Source organism: Diorhabda sublineata, chromosome 6 (genome assembly GCF_026230105.1).
Source record: "Diorhabda sublineata isolate icDioSubl1.1 chromosome 6, icDioSubl1.1, whole genome shotgun sequence".
NCBI classification, from domain to species: domain Eukaryota; kingdom Metazoa; phylum Arthropoda; class Insecta; order Coleoptera; family Chrysomelidae; genus Diorhabda; species Diorhabda sublineata.
In genome coordinates, this window is record NC_079479.1 from 27,848,238 (window position 1) to 27,869,438 (window position 21,201).

Here is a 21,201-nt window from a genome sequence, read left to right on the forward strand (position 1 = left end):
TTTCCAAGAAGTTACTGAGTGCATAATGCATAGTGGTCTATATGAGTTGCTTGGCAATTTGGAATACTTCCAGCTACGTTTTATAACTCTTGAGCAGTGTTTTTTCACCTGGCCATTTGTCTGGTTGAAAACAGTTCCTTAATCGTTCCCTTCTTTTTGTAAATAGTCGGCTCATAAATGGTGACTGCTTCCAATAATTTCATCACTATTGTAAATACATCGCCCAACAAAGTTCTAAACAGAGGTCTTTCCAAAATTTATTTTTGCTGCTTCGATGTTTGCAGAGTTCTTTCTTTTTTATCGTTAGTAGCATCCATACTCTCAATTATTTCTTTACAACCTCTCTCACCTCTTACTTGTGTCACTTCCTTCCTGTGCTTGTTGCGGTATGTCCTTTTGTTCTCGATTTCAATGTTCCATCAACAGAACATTTTTTTTGTGTTTGTCCTTAGTTCAATACTGCTTTTATATGCTAGTTATACAGTTTTTTTGAGTGATTCTTGTGTTTTCACCATTTTTGGAGAATGTTTCTATGTTTGCGGCCCCTTTGACGTTAAAGAGAATATACTGTTGGTAAGTTAGTCTTTTGGTCTCCAGCACTTCCCATAAGCACTATCAGTATTTGTCATTGGTGAGGTCCAAAGAGGGAATTTTGCATTAATATCTCTCAGTAGTTTTACCTTGAAGTGCTTGCTCTATTGTATTGTGATATTGTAGAGCTTAGTATCATAGAAATTGATTCATTTTTGGTGATGAGAACTTTATTATGCAATACATGAAGTTGGTGAAGTGAAGCAAATAATTTTGGTGCTTCCCTTCTCGCCTCGTGTGCATACAGTGAAAGTACGTGAGATATAGAAACGGTTCGAGATCCCGGAATTATGACCACTGTACGCACCTTTACATGCTACAATCCAGATGATTATAATCAAATGGTTATAACTAGCTAGAATTATCCCAAAGATCTCATCCCAAATTATAATGACAAGTCATACAAATTCCTCTAAAGCATATTTTTAACATTTCCAACGACTAAAACTGATAGCATCATCACCAACATCAATCTTGAAGACTTTAAATTGGAATATATTAAGGCCATTCGAAACAATCAGCCTATGGCCATTCCATTTCGAAAATGGGAGGTACATGCAATCACCAGGAATGCTAGACGTGAGATCTAGGTTGCTAATACTACCACTTCAATCGAACGACAACGTTATGTTCCCTTTTTGGATTATTCTTAATTATTATTAAAAAGCACGCATTGTTTGTTATTGATTGTTCGAAGCAAGGGGAAAGCATGATGGCATCTACCTTCGACGTTAAACGCTGTTAAACATTCCAGGGCTTTTCTTTCGTTTACCAGGCAGTACGTAAATTATAATGAATCTGAATATTTAAATTAAACCGATGATGATAATACAAAATCAATTGATTTAAATGTTGATTATGGAATTAGTGCTAATGGAGAGGGACAAAATGTGTTGAATTATTTAAGAGAACAAAAAATTATTAAATATATTTCAGTAAAATTACAATTTTATTATTATTTCTTGTGATTTTGAAGCACGTAATTCTTTTGCAATATCAAGGTTCTTCAAAGATATACCATCTGAAGTTTTGGAATAAACCTTCTTTTGTGATCGTAATTTATCTAAAAAAAAAAAAAGAAATCAATCATTATAATGTACAAAAATTTAGGAATTGAAATTGTATTTGAAACACATATGTCATCATCATTATTTCTAACTTTAGAATATTAGCGAGAATGATGATGTAGGGACAAAATAATTTCGAGAAAGAACAGTTGATGGTTATCTACGGTATTATAAAGAGAAATGACAGTGTGGTAAGACTGAATATGTTCAGAAAAGGAGCTAATTACAGGTGGCATACCTTTTCGTCATAAAGATATACATGGAACTACATGGACTTGACCAGGAAAAGAAGCCAAAAACCAAATAGGTCACATACTCATAGCAAGGAATTGAGAGAACTCTTTGACAGATGTAAGAGCAATGAGGGAAGCAGACTGATTGTCGGATCATCAGCTAGTCACAGCAAAATTAGAAATTAGGATAAAAGTCAACTACAAACCAAAGATGGAAATTGAAAAGGTTGAAGGAATTGAAAAAACCTGATAATCTGAACAACTACAAGAAAGAATTGAAAAGATGTTCTCAATTCAAGTATTAATCATAAAGTAGGCTTAAGACGATATATGGAAATCATATTAAGTCATATTTAGAGTAGCTTGAGTACAAACTTAAGGTTCCCAGAACAAAATACATGAACTGAGGATGGTAAAAAAAAATAGGGGAAAGAAAATATTCAAACAATCAACTACTTAGTAGAGAAATATAACAGAAAATATTAAGAAATGAAAAGAATTGTGACTGACTATTCACCGACGAAATGGCGCAAAAAGTAGATGCAGCGAATGCTCACGATGTAAAAACACAAATTAATGAAAACATTGAAGAGTAAAAAAATCTGTGGCAACGAATAGAATTAGATGAATCAAGAAAAGTATATTTGAGTCAAAAAGGTATAGATGAGTAGTTTTTTTCTGAATTATATGAATAAGCACAAATCGTTCGGGTGAAATAGAAACCACGGAAAAAGTAATCATGATACAAGAAATAACTCTCTGCAAACAGGAAAAACAGAAGGCAATATCGGTTCCAGCAGAAATGATACAAGAAAATACATGTCTTCCAACAGAAACATTTCTTCCACATCTTGATGAAATCTGGGACGATGACAGAATCTGAAAAACTGGAAGGAACAATTATCAAACTTATCTAATTGTGAAAACTGGCCACCATCAAGTTACTGGACGTTGCGAGCTGTTACGTCATCACTAGGAATATTGGGAAAATAAAATAGCCACTAAGTGCAAACTATGCAAAAACCTATTTGGATACATGGTAAGTAATCGAAAGCTTGAAATATATATTAAAAAGAGTACAATTTGGTGTTTCTTCTGCCACACTTCCACAACGAAAACATTCTTAATATAGTTGTCAAAGACCTTTTTTTAAATTCTCTTCAATTTTTTACATCTTTTTATATGATTTATGTGAAGTTTTGTCTTTCTTTTAGGTCTGTTTAAACATATTCGATCTTTATCGAAATATTTTTCAGACCCTAATCTTTATCTTCATTAAGCGACACTTGCCATTTAGCACATAAACCATAGGCGGCAAGTACTAGGCTTGTTACAGTTTGGAAGGCATGTTACATAGAAACGGAGAGTAATTGCGCGTGGTCACTGATTAAAATAAAAAAAATTTATTACTACTATATATTATAGTATATAAGAGCTTATTTGATGAATTTAAAGTGAGACTTACCTTTGTCTTCATTTTTTATTTTATGAACGACAATATTAGATATAGTCACATCCATTCCAGTATCTTCTCCATCAATTCGTCTAAAATTCAAAATATATCAAAAATAAGAAACAGTCATTCAATACAGTATTTTTTAGATTAAAATCTTTGGTAGAAAATGTAATAATAAAAACCATTCCCAATAACCAATAAATACATATGCACATCGACATAGGTTAACGGACCTCTGCTCATTTTTTCAACTGCAAATTCCGTTTCTCTCCACGACTATTCTTATCCTACTGTGGCCGTCATGGTAACAAAAACTCAATAACAAAAATTGGAAAAACCAAATTCTAATTTCATTTCCGAGACCTGCAATTTTGTATGAAACACGTTGGATTGAATAATCTAACTTTAGGACAATCTGCTATTTGGAGGTCTCATATTTTCATGAATAATTGCATAGAGCCTTATGTAGTACAAAAAAATTATATGGTTGTTATTTTGACTTACTAAAACAATTGATTAATACTCACGCTATACGTAAATAATCAAGATTTGCATCATATTCCACTTGAACATAGAAATAGTCCTTATTATTTTCGTAATTGAAACTGTAGTAGTCGTCCACATAAAGTCGGGCATAAGCTTTATTGTCCTGAAAAAATATAATGCAAATTTTTTTTTAAATAACTATGGGAAACGTACTAAAAATTTCCTGGAAATATCTGTTCACACGATTTCTTTCATATCGTTATTCAAATTTTATTAATTATGTATTTTTAGAAATTACGCTAATTTTGATATATAAAACATTGTTTTTCACAAAATGTTTTTCGAAATATACTATAAACAAACGAGTGATGAAAATTATTGAAAGAATTCTATAATAGAATGGATAAAGAAAGTAAAGGAATAAGGAATTGAAAGAGATAATGAAAGACAACTTCATGAAATTGAAAACACACGCAGAGGGCAGTTGCATTGCCATAATAAAAACAATAAAGAAATTAGACACCAATTGAAATTATTCTTCGAGGAAAACCTAGATAAAAGACATTAAAAAAGAAAAGACATTAAAAATGAAATATTCACGACTTTAGACAGCAGATCAGAATAATGGAATACATTAAAAATCATGAAAAATTATAGAAAGAAGAGAAGATTATTTATAAGGAGCCATGCGGACTGATTCACGGCAATAAAACAATCTAAAAGCTTCAATTAATTTCCTCGGAAAGTATGAAAATAGCTAGTTAGAGTTTTATTCTTTCAAATAAAAGAGTTTAATGGCACTGTACTTGAATAACTGTAAAAAAAATATAAATATATAAATATATAAAATAGAAATACTGTATTCTGATATTTAACTAAGCACTATCGGTTCCACGTGGAAGTTAATATTTTTTTCACAAATACATGCTTTTATGACTTAATATTTAAGATTAAACACTTGATATGCCATTTTAATTAATACTCTTTTTTCACTAATTTCTATTAGTTTTCTTCAAAAATGAAACATATGGATAATTTCAATATAGAATGCGTAATGAATTTCTTTATAATTTCATTTCATTTATTTAACTAACGTTTTAAAGAGAAGAATATTTGAAAAATCATTATTTGTGGTAATATTGATACTAAACAAGTGAAATACTGGGTGTTCGACTCTCTATGCCACTGAGTATATACAAGAGTATTCTTTAAAGACCTAGACATTTTTTTCAAATTTACTTTCTTTTTCTAACATGGACTTCTTGTAGGTTTATAGACTGTATTTAGCAATGTTCCAGCCTTTTTAACCCTTCCAAATAATATTTGTCATCTTTCTCTTCAAATAAACGTTTACTAATGTTATTAATGCCTTGGTCTGATGAAAATATCCCTTATACAAGGCACTTGGGGGCTAGATATATTGAATTGAGTGAATGCGGTCGCTTTTTTTCTGAACAGGTTCGTCCTTTGCAATCCATTGTCGAGGCTGTTTGTTTATTTTAGTAAAGTAGTAGTACATGTAGATTTCATCTACAGTTATAAATTGATGGAAAAAATTTTGCTTAAACCGCATCAGTAAGGCCTGGAAATTGTTCATTTGAATGTGCTTTTCGTCCAAAGTAGCAAATGCGGTACCTAACGTTTAAATATGTATAATTATACTTCAGTATATGGTAAATTCAATCTTTTTATATGCTATCTCTCTGACCCTAATTCAAAGGTCGTCCAGTACCATTTAGAAAGCGTTTTATTGTAAAAAACAGTTTCAGTCTAACAAAGTATTGTTTGATAGTTCATTTTAATAAATTATTATTGTTAATGTGACAGCTTTACTTTTCCATGGCAGTTCTTGTTTTAAATATTATACTTTTTGTGAAATCAAGATAAAAAAATTTATAGTTGACCGATGATTTTGGATGTTAATGTTGATTCGAGGAAATCTGAAGAGCTTTACGTCGTATTTATCACATAAAAAGACGGTTCACTTTCTGAAAATTTCCAAATTTTCAATGTTTCAAAACTCAAATTCACTTAGCAATTATTCTCTAACTAAGCAGAGTTTGACTCTAAAAAATTAGAATTCAAACCGCGACTTTTTGGGACACTCTTTATAATAGATTTATTATGCATGTCATTTGAAAACAACATTTCAATTTAAGAATATTTACCTGGTCTAAATTAACGTAGACGCTCATAGGGTCATGTATTGCTGCTACAGCGGATTTTCTTGGCACATCTTTCCTGAAAATTATACTTCCAGCTTTGTAATAGTATGGAGACTGAAATAAAATAAAACTTGTTGATTATTGCTCATTAAATATACGCAAAAGCAAAAAAAACTAAAGCTTTCTCATATTCAACCCCCTGCAGGGTAAAATACGACATGTGTTGAGTCCAATTTAGAAACAAATGCCCCAGACATTTTTTTTATTTGGTATTTTTTGCAGATGAGTCAAATATGCATTATAATAAGTTTGGGAATGCTTGAAAAAAATTGGAATTACCGTAGATTCTATTTGTGCTATTTCCGATTCAAAAAATAAAGAAAATAAAAAGCTGGAGTTTCCTGTCACTCTGTATTCAAAAGAAGAAATTATCGAAATTTAATCGAATAGGGAGACATTGTATCATATACAAAGCTCTGTTGAGCAAAATAAAATTTTTCATCATATAGCAAGCTACAAAGCGTTGATTTTCCTACTATTTTCATATTGACCTGTCCTTGACCTCTTAAATGACTGTACAAAGTAACAAAACCTTATATCAGAACTTCAAAAAGTATGAGGAGCCCGGGTACGGTATATTATACATGGATTTGAAAAATGCTAAGTTATGTTTATAAAGGAGTATAGTTTGAGATAATTCCAAAATAAGCACCTCAAAGTTGTATATTATTTTCCCCAGTAATATTTTTTGATATCTGTTAAAATGACCGATATATTTGTGACGGTTGTTGAACCAGAAGGTCGTTAAAACGTTAATTGTAAACCACGATATATCTAGAACGTGTAATTCGAGTCGATTAAAAGACACATCTCGTTGGAAACGCGACACTAATAAATAACAAACAAATATAAGAATCGATTGAGTAATGTAAAGGTACTTCATATTTTGTATATATGTATATCCAAATCAGCATAACATAGAGACAGACAGTTGTTATCATTGTCAAGAATACGTGTACTACGGTATAATAACAATCTTTCATTGGATGAATATTTCTAAAATATCAATAGAAACGGTTTTGATTGCGGGGTAGTTATTATAGTACATAATTAATTCCACACTTTATTTATTCAAGGATCTTTTATACTTATAAGATAGGATTGTTAGTGCTGAAACTAATAATCCTTCCATAATGCAAACGTTCTATTAGCTCCATTAATATAATTTTAAACCATTTTTTACTAGTATGAATACAAGATGGTCTAGAATTAACTTTTTTTTCTTCTTTTCGCTGTTATAATTATTAAAATATGAATACATACAGTATTAATATCAACTTTGGTTTTTTCTGTTTTGCCACCTTCGTAAACATCCCAAGAACCATCGTCTACTCTATACCAATAAGTAGTTTCATTGCCAGGAATGTAAACATCAACTGTCTTTACATGTGCCTCGGTAACTGCGACTCCCATTATATCCGTTCCTTAAAAAAATTATATTATTGTTTATATACCATCATTTGTCAATTTTTTAATGTATTGTTAAAACAAGAGTATAATCTGTTTACCATCTATAATCAAAACATAAGAACATGATAGAAATATTGCTTAATAAATATTTCTATTAAGTGTCAATTTAAATATTGAATTTTGAAGTTGATGAATCCAATGCTTTTTGAAAGATATTACAAAATTTATCACACCGTAATTCTGAACTAATTGATTCCCAGACGATGAATACACAAGAATTCGAAAGCTCGGTATATATTAGAGATAGTACACATTGGATTTCCACTACAAAAACGGTTATATATATATTTTGTATTAAAATTTATTACGTTCAATCACTCCAACTATAGTTTATATATACCCTTATCAGGACAGTGTGTTGTACCGTAAATCTCTTTAGATTCGCGAGTTTTAAGTCGCTTCTTATCTGTCCACATTCACTTTATTATTATATCTAACTCAGTGCGATTTTTGGATCTTTCCGACAATAATCCGACAATAAAAAATATATTGGAATTTCACGAATGAGCAGATATAAGTCGTTCCAGCAACGTTAGTCGTGGATTGAATGTTGAGGTAAGCGCATTAGTAGCTTAGAAAAATAATTTGGAGGAGTTTGATTAAGAATTTTTTGTAGCTTCTCAACTTTATTTTTAATAAAATCTGTTAACTACACCCAGTCTTTTCAAAAATTGGTTCTTACCTACAAGTACTTGCGTATCTAGGTCATTGGCAGACGTATACTCATAATATAGAGGTCTGATAATTGGATCTCCATTTCTGGTGTGTTCGTAGAAGAGAGTATAGAACGATGGAATGTGTTGATACCTCACATATAAAGTTTTTCTTAAAACCTCCTGAACTTCCTCAGAAAATAAATATGGTTCACGTCTCTTACTTTCTCTACTTGAATGTCCTCTGAAAAACGTCAACCAAACTGCTCCCTGTGAAAAATTTATATTTTAATCATTGCTCTGTAACTAATGTATTTACCAATGAATTTATAATAATGATTCTATCTGAATCAAATGAAAAAACTCAAAAAATTTTGGAACAGGATTTGAAGTGGGTACCTCGTGCAAAAAAAGAAGGTCGAACACAAAATTGGTCCCATATGCAATAAAAATGAGGTTTTACTATTTTGACAAAATTTTTCGCATTACAGATCTATCCCTAGATTTGACCATAAGTGTCCAATATATATTCTTATAACTGTATATTTCGAGGATAATATAGAATTTAGCATTGAATATTTCATTTCATTTAGATCCCTTTGAGCTTACATATCATTGTAATATGTGATGCCAACCAAATTGGGTGCTCAAGATCCTGATTTGGAGCGAAGAAATTTTTTCGAAGAACATTTTTTGATAAATGAAATTATTCAATGAAATTTGGGTAATGAAAAAGCACAATAACTGAATGCTTATTTTGACTTTAGTTTATTATGATAACGTGTACGTCTTGAATATATATCTCAGATTCCTTTTCGCAGAGGAACAGTACAAATTCAACTAATGGATATATCGAAATAATGGATGCTGTTACTATTAGTTAATATGAGGTTTGTGCAACTGTCAAAATTGTTATAGGAAGATTAACTTACTTGATACCATCTTTGCAAAAGTTCGTCGCTGGGATCACCGATAAATCCTCCAATGTCAGCACCACAGAAGACCATACCCATCATATTCGCATTCATACATTGAGAATAAGAATTAGCAAAGTGTTCCCAGGTGGCGGTGTTGTCTCCAGTCCACATCGCTGCGTACCTTTGTGATCCAGCAAAATGAGATCTGGTTAGAATGAAGGGACGTTTCTCTTTATTGTCTCTATCTAGTAGTCCTTTGTGAGTTGATCTGGTCTGGAGCCCAACATTATCAGTATAATATATATAAGGTGTTTTGAACATAGAGATACAATAATCGACCGTGATTTGCGTTCATGTCCTTCGATAATCGCATTTATTTTTAGAAACAAATATGACATCACTTACTTCCATCAATTGATTGCTACTTTTTATGTGTGATGATTGTCTGAACCCATTTCAACTATAATGTCCAGGATTTACTAAAATCTCGACTAAATAGTGGAAACTCCGATTTGCATTAAGAAATTATGCGATTATAGGAGGAAGATTCATCGCTAGATGATTATTTCCTGTCTTTATGTCAACTTCTGGTAAAAGTTTATAAAATCGGGATTTAGATGATTGATTTCTTTTTCACTTTATTAGATTATAAACGATACTCACTTGTAGGAAACCGTAAATGTTGTGTATGTTTCCATGTGTAGCGTTTCCATAATGTACCAATTCGTACGGCATTGATTTTTCTATAGTGTCATCGAATACCGCAGGTTCATTCATATCATTCCAAATTCCTGCTAAGGTCGGTGTAGAACCGTTAAATTTATCATACGCGTACCATTTACCGTAATAGTCTGAAGCTTCCGGATCCATATAATCTATCCAACTTGAAGCTCCAGGCCAACAATCAGCTGGAAACTCAATTTAAATTAGTTGATCGAATTCGGATTTATTATGCAAATAAATCACATGGAAAAATGTTGGCGATATAATTACAAGAGGAATTGGAAATGGCTACATTCCATTTACTAAGTATACCTGATGAAACAAGATTAATCTACAAAATAATGATGATATTTTTACATAAATAATTTTGTGTCTGTCCTATCTATCATAAATACTACACTAAATAAACACTATCTGTCATAAGTATATCGAGATTCTTATAGGATATATTCATCAAATAATAAAAATCTTATATTCACAAAAAGATATAAGAGACGCTCTACTGCTAACTATTAAACAACTTTTCCAGGTCCGCATTACAATATTTAATTTTCAAAATCAGTGAATCATTTAAAAGTATAGTTAAAAACAACAATACACAAAAAATTAATCCCTTGGGATTCCCAACTAAAATCGCTTACTAAATCGACTAATACTGAGAAAATAAAGAGTATTATGAATAATTCGAAATATTTTTTCTATAATCATCAGTTAGGTACTTTTAGTAAAGTTTCCGGTCAGTAGTTATAGGGGAGTGGATTAGTGGTATTAGTGTATTAAAGGTAAAATTATTCTTAGATATAAGTTCTGTAAATAAGAAAAGTATGTGACAACCGTGGGCTCAAGATCAACCATCAAGTTGATTTGCAGATTCAGTGAACGAGGAATATCCATAAGAGATGCTATCCAGGAACCAATCTACACACAAAATTGCAATGCAAGTTGTGACAAAGAGACGAAGAAACAGTCTCAAAGTTGATAAATTATTTCCTAGTTTGATTTTACTGTTATAAAATATTTTACTGTATTATATCTATATTATAGCAATTGTTTTAAAAACTTTTTCAACTGAAAGTTTTTTAACTTTATGAGTAACTTTCAAGTTACAAATAAAACTGTGAAGCAACAAATTTATCTTTCTATTCAATTTTATTGAATTTTTCTTGGCTTGTTATATTGTGTACAACTGTGTACAATTCTTACTGATGGGTGGACATTTGTTTATTGCTACCAACTCTACCTGAAAAATTGTGAGTGATGCTCCTAGAGGTATGAAGAGTTTACATTTGGTCAACAAATTCCCAGTCCAGCTCCTTGCACTATCTTCGATCCGTCTGTGCATTTGGCCTATTGGTCTGTCATGGATTTTTAGATTTATTAGCCGTAGAATCTTTAAGGCATTAGTAGTGCAAGTTGACATTGCCCCTGTACTACGTACACAGATTAGTCTTGGATTCTTGTTAAGTTTTTCTGAGCTGTTGTTTGCTCAGTTTTCAACCACCATAAAAGCGCTGCGTATATGATCATGGGTTTGATGATTGTTTGGTATATCGAGAATACCATTTTAGGCTTTATTCCCCATACCTTACCAATAAGCATGTGACAAGTTCATACAGACGCAGTGGCTTTTGCAATTACCTTGTCGAGGTGATTGCTCCAAGTAAGTGTTTTTTCCAGGATGACTCCTAAATATTTTGATTCGTTGGAAAGTATAAATTTAGTTCCATTAAGGATAGGTGCGCTTATATTTGCATTCCTTCTCTACTTGTAAATGGGGCTAGTGATATTTTACTGGGGATGATCAAGAGTTGCTCTTCATCACCTCAGTTTTTGATTGTGTTTAGGGTCTTTTGTATCTGAGCAGAGATTATACTTTCATGCTTGTCCATTACTACCACTACTAGATCATCTGCGCAACCTAGAATTGTAAATCCAGCGCTGCCAAGTCTAGCGAAAATTTTGTCAACTACCAATGATCACAGTAGGAGTGATACGACTCCGCCTTGCGGACAGCCCTTTACTATAGTAGCAGTGGAAGTGTTTTCGTTTATTTCTGCCGTGATTATACGATGTTGTAGCATTGCCTCGGTCCATTTATCCTAGTATACATTTCATTTGCTGTTAATATTTGAATAACAGTAGCATTTTCTATAAACTTTTATAATCATTTTTATTTGTTGTTGTTGTATAGTGAATAACAAATTATAATTTTTATACTAACCTACATAATCACTTCCATTGGCCCATTTAACAAAATATTTTCTTTTGGCACCAGCATAAACATCATATGTATCCTCTACCTTGATGTGAGGGTCGGAAATTGAGACGCACACTCTTCCTGTAGCCGAGATATTTTGTTGAAGTTCAACTGGATCAGTATAAGTTGTGCTATTCCAATGGAACCATCTGTAATCGTCGGTATGATCTCCATCAAGCCAAATAGCGTCCCATGGAAAGTTGTTAGCATCCAATAAAGCAGCAACTGTTTTCACATCATCTTGAGATTTGTATGAAAATCGACATTGATGGTAACCAAGTGCCCATATCTACGATTATTTTCTTTTTGATGATATTCGAATAAAGATTAACAGCAGCATTAAGCTCAAGTGAAAAAAGTGCCGTATCAACTTTGAGGACGGTTCCCCATTGTAACAAATTACTTAGAAGTTGAAATAAGTTACTTAAGAACGAGGAAAGGACATAACGCTCTTAGACAGATACAATCGTGCAAAAAGTTAGCTAAATAGTTGGTTGAAACAAGCAATCATAATACTAGAAAGTCTGCGGAACAATCAAAACTTTTTTTACAAGATAATGCACCTTATTACAAGATTTAGCACTGTGTAACGTTTATTTTTCCCAAACATTGACAGATTAGATGAAAGCTACTGCGAAAGAAGCTTTCTGAAAGTAGTTCCAACCATAAGTTTAACGTTGCATCGCTAGCCCAGTGTAGTAATTTGAGTGATTCTGATTTTATGATAAATTTTTTTATTAAATGTGAATGATTTTCTAACATCTTCAGAAATTTAGAAGGGACCTTTGCTAAACAAAATGTTCAGTCCAATTATAAGGTATATGAAAGAGCATAACTGACTGACTGATTCATCATTGCAAAGCCACGACTACTAAAGCTAATGTCATGAACTTATTCATATCTAAGGAGGTTGTATTGGGGATAGAAATTATAATGGAGCACTTTTGATAATACAACCCTCAAGGAGTTAACAGGGGAGTCAAAGATTTCAAGCGTCGATTTTTTATTGTCCCAGAGCATTACTTGATATTGTTGCTTTAAAGTCACGGCCAACAGTTAGTACTTCATAAGATACTAGGGCGTCGTTTTCGTTATTACCGCGATATTTCATGTACTGCTTCCCTAAATTATGTCGAAATCTGCTGATTTCAAAATTAATGAAAATTTGTAATAAATACCTTATTAGTTAAATTCGTGAATTCAATTTAAACATAAGTGATACGGATGCTGAAAAGTATAAATTCCACAATATATGGCAGAAATAACTTCAACTTACTTGAGGTAAATGAGCTTTGCCTGTTAAACCGGTGAATTGCCTAACAATATCCTTTGGAGAAGGTCCATGTAAAACAAATAAATCAAAAGCAGCGCTGTGTACAATAAAATAAGCGGAAGGGTTTTCGTCCGTCGAAGCTGCATCTATCCATTGCTCTGCTGCGTTATGAAGAAATATTCCAGATGTTTGAGATGTTCTAAAACATATTTCATTAAACTTCTTGATAATTCATTAACAAAAAGAAACTTACGAATGTCCATATATTACAGGCCTAGAACCGTATAAAGCCATTGGTGAATTAGCTTCATAACCCCAAGAATCGGAATTCCTTAAACGGAACGGATCCATTGATGTAGTTGAACCATCGTTAGTATCTCCTAGGGACATAGTCCATGCATGGTCGTGCAAACCGTATAGTTTTTCAGATTCTGGAAATTCTACTTTGAATGTGAATGCCTGACTTTCCTCTGTCTATAATAAAAAGTTTTTGTATCTCGGGTTATAAACAAAACACCTTTTCCTTTATTCACTAAATTCAAATGAGACATAATACAAAAATTAAATAAATGCGTACTGATAATCTCGCTAGGATCACCAGGGTAGTATGTCAAAGACTAATTTGATATTATTGCTTTATTTTCTAGCGAAAGACGTTGTTGTGAAATAGAGTCTTGTATAGTAACAGTATAAATAGATTGGCAGCTGAATTATATTTACTATCGGAAGATTGTGTTGAATCCAGCCAGGAACGGACCTTAGATGGTGTACAAATAGAATACGACTAGAAAGAACAACAACTTTTTGATGATAACGGAATAGCGAGATCAACATCAGAAACAATGAAATTGGATTATATATAACAATAGAAGAAATCAAACATGCATTCAAAAATATGAAGAATAACAAGACATTCTTGAAAGTTATACACACTAGAATTTATCTAAAACTGGAGGAGGGTATGAGTGACACTCAATTTGGTTTTAGAAGTGGACTTGATACTAGGGATACCTTTTTCAGTTTTAATGTATTAATCCAACGCTGCCTTGATGTTAACAGAGAAGTTCTTACGAGCTTTATTGATTACGAGAAGGCTTTGTATAGAGTCCGACGTGCAAAATTGATACAGATACTGAGAGAAAAACAAATGGATTACAGAGACTTCAAAATAATAGAAACACTTTATCATAAACAGAACTAACAGAAGAAATACATATAAAACGTAGAGTAAGACGGGGCTGCATATTATCACCAATATTTCAATATATATCGGAAGTAATTATCCAGGAAGTATTAGGATTCGAGTGAATGGAGTCCCAGTCAATAACATAACATATGCTGACGACACTGTTTTAATAGCAGAGAATATAAAAGACCTTGAAAGAATTACAAAAAAAGAAAGAAGAGTCAGAGAGCAGTATGAGCTACACACAAATTTCGGTAAAAATAAATTCTCGATAATGCCAGATTAAAATGAACTGTTAGAAAATGGAAATAACCACATTGAAAAAGTACAGATATACAAATATCTGGAGACTTGGATCAATATGAGAAATGACAGCATTGAAGAGAAGATGAAAATAAGAATTGAAATTGCTCGCAGTGTATTTTATGAAATGAAAAATTCCTTTCGATGTAAAAACTTGAATAACGAATTGGAAAAGGAAATGATAAAATGTTTATATATATATATATATATATATATATATATATATATATATATATATATATATATATATATATATATATATATATATATATATATATATATACTTGATCCTTCTATACAGAATGGAGGCCACGAAAAAACTGGAAGCCTTTGAAGTGTGGATATTGAGAAGAATACTACGAATATCATGGACAGATAGAATCGCAAACTTAGGTGAGTGGCTCAACCGCACATCAAACCAATTGTTCAGAGCAGCTGTGAATAAAATACAAATAGTCATGATGGTCACCAGCCTTCGTCCGAAGATGGCACTTTAAGAAGAAGAAGAAGGAAAGAAGAATTTGTTTAACAATTCATACAAAATCCGTTCGATTTATTCCATTAACTATCTCATGTAATTTCATTCGACAATTTCTAGAAAGGCGAGAGCCACTCACAAAGTACTCCGTGGGCAGGAGCAATCTCATATTAATAGAAATGGAGCTTATTTTTGCTTTCTTCAATTGCTTTTCCACCTAACAACGAATGATTAATTTTCTCACAACGAAAATGACAAAAACTAATATTATAATCACCGTAGCGAATTTGATATTAGCCTGAGTAAAGTATTTCTTCCGTCAAACCGCCCTTGTATGTATGAATTTGTTTAGGTCTCTTGAAATACTTACATTCTCCATTAGAAGCCTATCTCCATTCAAAATAACTTGGAGTTTATCTTGATAGTAAAAATTGACGGTAAATGGAGGCCCTTTAGTAACTACTACTTTGTATTTGGAGTCATCTTTCGATATGATGGACAATTCATCATCATTAACTTTTTGAGTGAATCTAAAAAATTGGTTAATCAATAAAAATAGATATACTTAGACTGCTGTTTGTTTAAAAATACGAGGGTATTTAAAAGTTCTTTCTTCAAAAGAGTACAATAATAAAAGGAAAGTAAAACACATAATTGTTTGGTAAGGCGAAGGAAGAAATTGCAAAAAGCAACCGCATTTGAAGAAAAAAAGCCCTTGAATATCACATTCCCATACTTCGTTGATCGCTATGGCTAAAATATATTAATATCACTTCTAATTGTTGACCTCTCCCGTATACACCAATAGCGACTTTTTTCTTCTCTGTTTCCTAAGTTTCATTTACAGGACAGGACGTTATCGCATATGGTAAAATCAATTTTTTTGGAGAAAAATGGCATATACGTTTACGAGGAATAAAGTTTAACTTTTGAAACTGGCCCTTATTTTAAGCTCTTACCGTATATGTTCAATGGGATTGAGATCAGGACTCATTCCTAGCCATTCGATAGCTATAATTTTCTTATCAATTATGTATTGAAAAACTGATGCGGGCGTTGTTATGCATTACAATAAAACCCAAAAACTAACCCCCTTCAAAAGCTACTAGTTCTTCAACAGAAGTCTTGCATATCGTTTTATTTGGCCTCATTATATTTTTATAGTGTCCTCATCGTCTTCAATAAGATAATATTCATCCGAAAAGAGGTTAGGTTCATAAGCGTGTTTGTAAGAGCCTACTCCCACTTTCGATATGTAGTATTTGTTGTACCAAACAAGTGTCGATCTATCAAACTTGTAGACACCATAAAGTTTCTTAGCGTATCCGATCATCTATTGAAGTTTGAAGCCGACTGGTAACAAAGCGCAGGAATTGATTTGCTAACTATTTTTTGAGGTTATTTTTCTAATGAATGAATTATTGCTTTCCTTCTCTACAGTTGGAAGAAATTAGAAATAAATACACCAAGTCAACAAAATTCTATTTCAAAAATTGATTATTTATTCAACAATGGGCAAAATTTGGTGAGACATTTGAAAAACAATAATATAATAGAATACAGATGAAATTTGAACTTACTTTATTGTTTTGAGGTCTTCAATAATCACAATATCTCCCAACTCGAATCTTTTATTCTCTAATTCTTGAATCTTGACCCTAGATTTATTTCCCAGGAGATAAACCAACAAATTAAGTTTTTCTCCATTTTTATTTTCCAACGGCACAGTTAAAACATTTTCTTCTGAAGTTACTTGGGTTATTTGAGCAAAATATTGTTTTTTAACGTCTAAGACTTCATTACGGAGTCGTCTGAAAATTTGATAAATAGTTTATTTCAGTTTAATGTAGTAACTAATAGCTACTTACTTAATTAACAAGTGAAAAGTAATTATTTCAAATATATGAGATAAGTTTCTTCAATATCGTTCATTTTATTTTATTTGATATCAAAGTCACAGTCAAAAGCTAAGATAATTGTTATGAGTGGCTTCATAACAGCAGTTTTGAGGGCTTCTTATAAATAAAGCAAGATAATGATAATAATTGAAGACTGATATGTCTTGAGTATTTAAAGACTGTGGAAGAGGAACCATGCTTGCTAAAATTATGAAAGTTGTGAGAAGGAGCAAGCGTAAAAGAAAATCGGTCCAGGAGAGTGAAATCTATGAAGTTGAGCGTATAATCAGAATATGGTTCGCACCTTCGTTCATATAAATTGAGAATGCGAGAATTTTTTAAATTGTTAGTGTGAGTATGGAAACTGGACCTGAAAACCCCATTTTTTATACGTTCATTGTCAGTGAAATATACATGGGCAAAATAGTGATGTGAATTTATAGAGCTTCAGGGGTTTAAAGGTGATTCACCCAAGTCTCGCTAAACGATTGAAAAAACTTTTTTCACTACGCTCTTCTAAGTTATTTGCTTGAATATCAAACAGTAATAAAATACTTCCATAATATGTTATTATTCATACAGTTAATAGACAAATTATGGATGGAAAGAGAATAACTTCATTAATTGATTATTCTTTGTTGTTACGAGTATTCAGAGTACGTCCATGTTTAATGTGTATTATAATAATTAGATAATATTTCATGATCTATTCTATCCAATATCACAAAACACTTGTTCTCATTTATAAAATGTTTGTAGTGCTTAGCAAACAGAATGATAATATACTTACGTACAAAATGGTGTCTCACTACAGCTTTTGAAAACTGTATGGTCTATTGCTGACACTAACAACAAAGAAAATCCCAATAGAGCCACGTATCTAAAAATACAAGTAAATAAAGTTGTGACTGACCGTACTGTTATATTTTGTTCATTATTATTATTAATAATACTCAGCTTAGAACCTGTATCATTCACTTATCCCGGATATAAAGTATCAAAAAGATCCACATAATAAACTTGCGCTCTGTGTGGCAAATATTCAATATTACAACCTTCTGGATGTCGACGAAGATGTATTCTGGTAATGCCAAGGTCTTATGCACGATGCTGATATAATAACTGTGACTATTTCCACATCTGTTTAATCTCAATTGCGAGATCCGCGTATTTGGCGAGTTTTTCCTGGTGTTTGTTGAGAACATTATGAATATTAAGTATAGCTCATCGAGGACTTTAATGACTATTCCATCAACCACCACGATGTCAGGTCTATTATTCGTCACATGTCTATTGGTGGTAATGGACTTATCGCCTAAAATTATCATGTTCGAGCACCTTCTGCGGCTGGTACTTGTAATAAGATGCATAAGTATTGAGAAGACCGAACTTGTTGGCCAGTTTTTCGTAGATTATTCTTATTATTATTTATTATCATCACTTTTCCTTCTAAATTATTTCAAAACAGTTTTGCTACTTTGTATTAACTGAGTCAATCAGAACAAGCTACGTGTCTTAGATTACATACATATTTGTTGTAGTTTTTTAACCTTCCTCTTTTTTTCCAAAGTTTTTCTTAGAATTTATGTCATTCATTGGCATAGAAACATCTATCAGAGTACATTGTCGTTTTATTTTATCATCAACTATAATGTTTGCTTGTTATTTCTACGTTGTATTCTACTGGGTTGATTTACATTTGTCTCATTTTGTTCAGATATTCCAGTAAATTATTCCTAGCCATTTCTGGATATTTGGAAGTTATGTGCTGTATCTTAAAAATCATGCAATAACTATAATTACTCAACTTTAGAATATTAACAATATTAAGTTTCGTGATAACTGAAGTTTAGATGCAGTTATAAGTGCTTCCGTTCTTTCTTTGATCTGCGTATTCGCTATCCATGCATATATATTTGTAGACTGTAGCTCTTTCTATTTTTTTAGTAATGATGTTATAGCTAATTTAATATTGTTTAGGCATAAAATATGTTTTAAAGTTCTTCTTCTATGCCTCTTATTATTACAACGAAAAAAGTAGCAAATATCATGATGAATTAGCGGTTGTCTCCAGACCATTTGTACATAGGAGAGGAGGCTATTACCTTTGGCCCCATATCTTAAATCTTCTTTACATACCATGCATTTCATTTTGAAATGGGGGTAATATCCATTTCAACACAAATCCACCAATTAGCGCCTCAACTTCTTTTAAAATGAAAAGTTCACAAACTTATCACCTATTTTAATTATCGAATAAGGACTAGACATGTTATATCAAATACCATGCATCAAATTGAACTAGAGAATCTTCACAAACAAAACATTTCACTTGTTCACTTCAGATCAAAACTCAAATGACATTATAATATGAAACTCTGTTGGAAGTATCAATCTTCTTTCGTGCAGTACTGATAGTTTAGACATAATAAATAGGATTTAACAGGTGAAATATCCGAAGCTCTTGTCGAAACTACATAAATCTTAATATAAAGGATTATCTCAGGTAAATTGAACTTCTACGCAATCAGTTTTTAGGAAAACCCCTGAGTTTTGAGATGTGAATATGTCAAATCTTATAGTGTCTTCATGTTAGACATTTGCATTAAAACCAATAATCCAATATCCAATTATAGATATTTGTTTTTATTTGTCTTTCTCAAAACTAAAGTAGTGACCCTCCTACTACACAGTTACCAGTTTCCCGAGCGGCAGAGGGATGGTAGTATCATCGCTCGAGTGGTCAAGGTGTACATTCATTTAAAAATGTATTAAATACCTGTGATTTTTTTGTCCTTCCTACGAAATAATTAGTTATTTCTATATAAAAACAAGGCTTAACCATCTAGAATCACTTCAACACAAATTTCGTGCAGTCCTGTGTAATATTTGCAATTGTATATATCGGAGAAAATTGAAATTCGAGTAGCAAAGGAATTAGAATTGAACTACTGATCAATAATCTTCCAAATTTATAGGCGTCAATTGTATCTCATACTTAAGTACTCCAATTCAAGTATTCAAGTTTTGTGAAAAAACTACTTTGCAGAATTTGCATTAAAACAATACACTAAAAAATATCCGCATAATTCCTCAATAGTGTGTTTGAATTAAATAAAATTCTTTTATCAATAATCTAGAATTAAACTTACTTGATCATAGTTGTGGCACCTACCTACTGTCAATGATAAATTATTTTTTAATCTAGAATTTATAATTTTACCAACGTTATCTTGTTGCTATTTAGCTTATCAAATGCTACTTCAAGAGTGATTGAATTCACTCGATTACTGTTTGTCTTTATGATGATATATAGTCTTTCATCGAATACTAAATATGCATTTTTATACAGTAAACATCAAAAGTATTCGACTGTTTCTACTGTGACTCGAATAAGAAAGAAAATCTATTACGATTGGTAGATATATAATCTGCTCCACCGAAGATCATAATTATTGGATTTTAAAAATTATAAACTTCACCATATATTGAATATCCACTCACTACTTTTATAGAAGAGTAAAGGTATATAAACGATACTTTTGATATCGTTGAAACGTAGAGGACTCAACCTTAAAACTCCATTCAAAAAATATAAAATTCAAATATACAAGGTGTTTCTAAATTATTGCAACAAAAATTATTCGTATAAAATTAAGATGGGTTTTTCCTATAACAAAATTTCATCAGATCACCCCTTTCCGAGATATCACCCTTGAAAGTTGTGGACTAAAATTGCTTTTTTTTATATAATTTCAGTAAACTTAGAAACTTCGAATTCTGTTATTATTGTGCACTCGCAAAGGACTAATATTTTTTCAATATTTCTGTTAAATTATACGGAGATCAAAACTTTTTCTCAAGATGAAGTTTTATGAAATTTGCTTGAAGTCCTTATTTCATTTAAAAATATTTTCTATTCCTATTTTTTCCAATAGAAGCAGATAAAAAATATAAACATCATAGTTTATACTTATTTTTAATA

The 21,201-nt window shown here is 31.7% G+C and overlaps 1 protein-coding gene across 1 annotated transcript; it reads right to left on the reverse strand.

Moving 5' to 3' along the window:
* Positions 1-1,484: 1,484 nt before the first annotated feature.
* LOC130444900 (neutral alpha-glucosidase AB-like) lies at positions 1,485-20,627 on the reverse strand. The gene is made up of 15 exons (XM_056780260.1): positions 20,369-20,627; positions 18,007-18,096; positions 16,899-17,129; positions 15,689-15,848; positions 13,605-13,825; positions 13,355-13,550; positions 12,043-12,367; positions 9,762-10,006; positions 9,114-9,371; positions 8,211-8,451; positions 7,322-7,482; positions 6,002-6,112; positions 3,875-3,996; positions 3,357-3,436; positions 1,485-1,654 (listed from the first exon to the last, which is right to left on the reverse strand). The coding sequence occupies exons 1-15, from the start codon at positions 20,374-20,376 to the stop codon at positions 1,533-1,535; spliced, it is 2,571 nt and encodes an 856-aa protein (XP_056636238.1). The 5' UTR covers positions 20,377-20,627; the 3' UTR covers positions 1,485-1,532.
* Between the last annotated feature and the right edge of the window lie 574 nt (positions 20,628-21,201).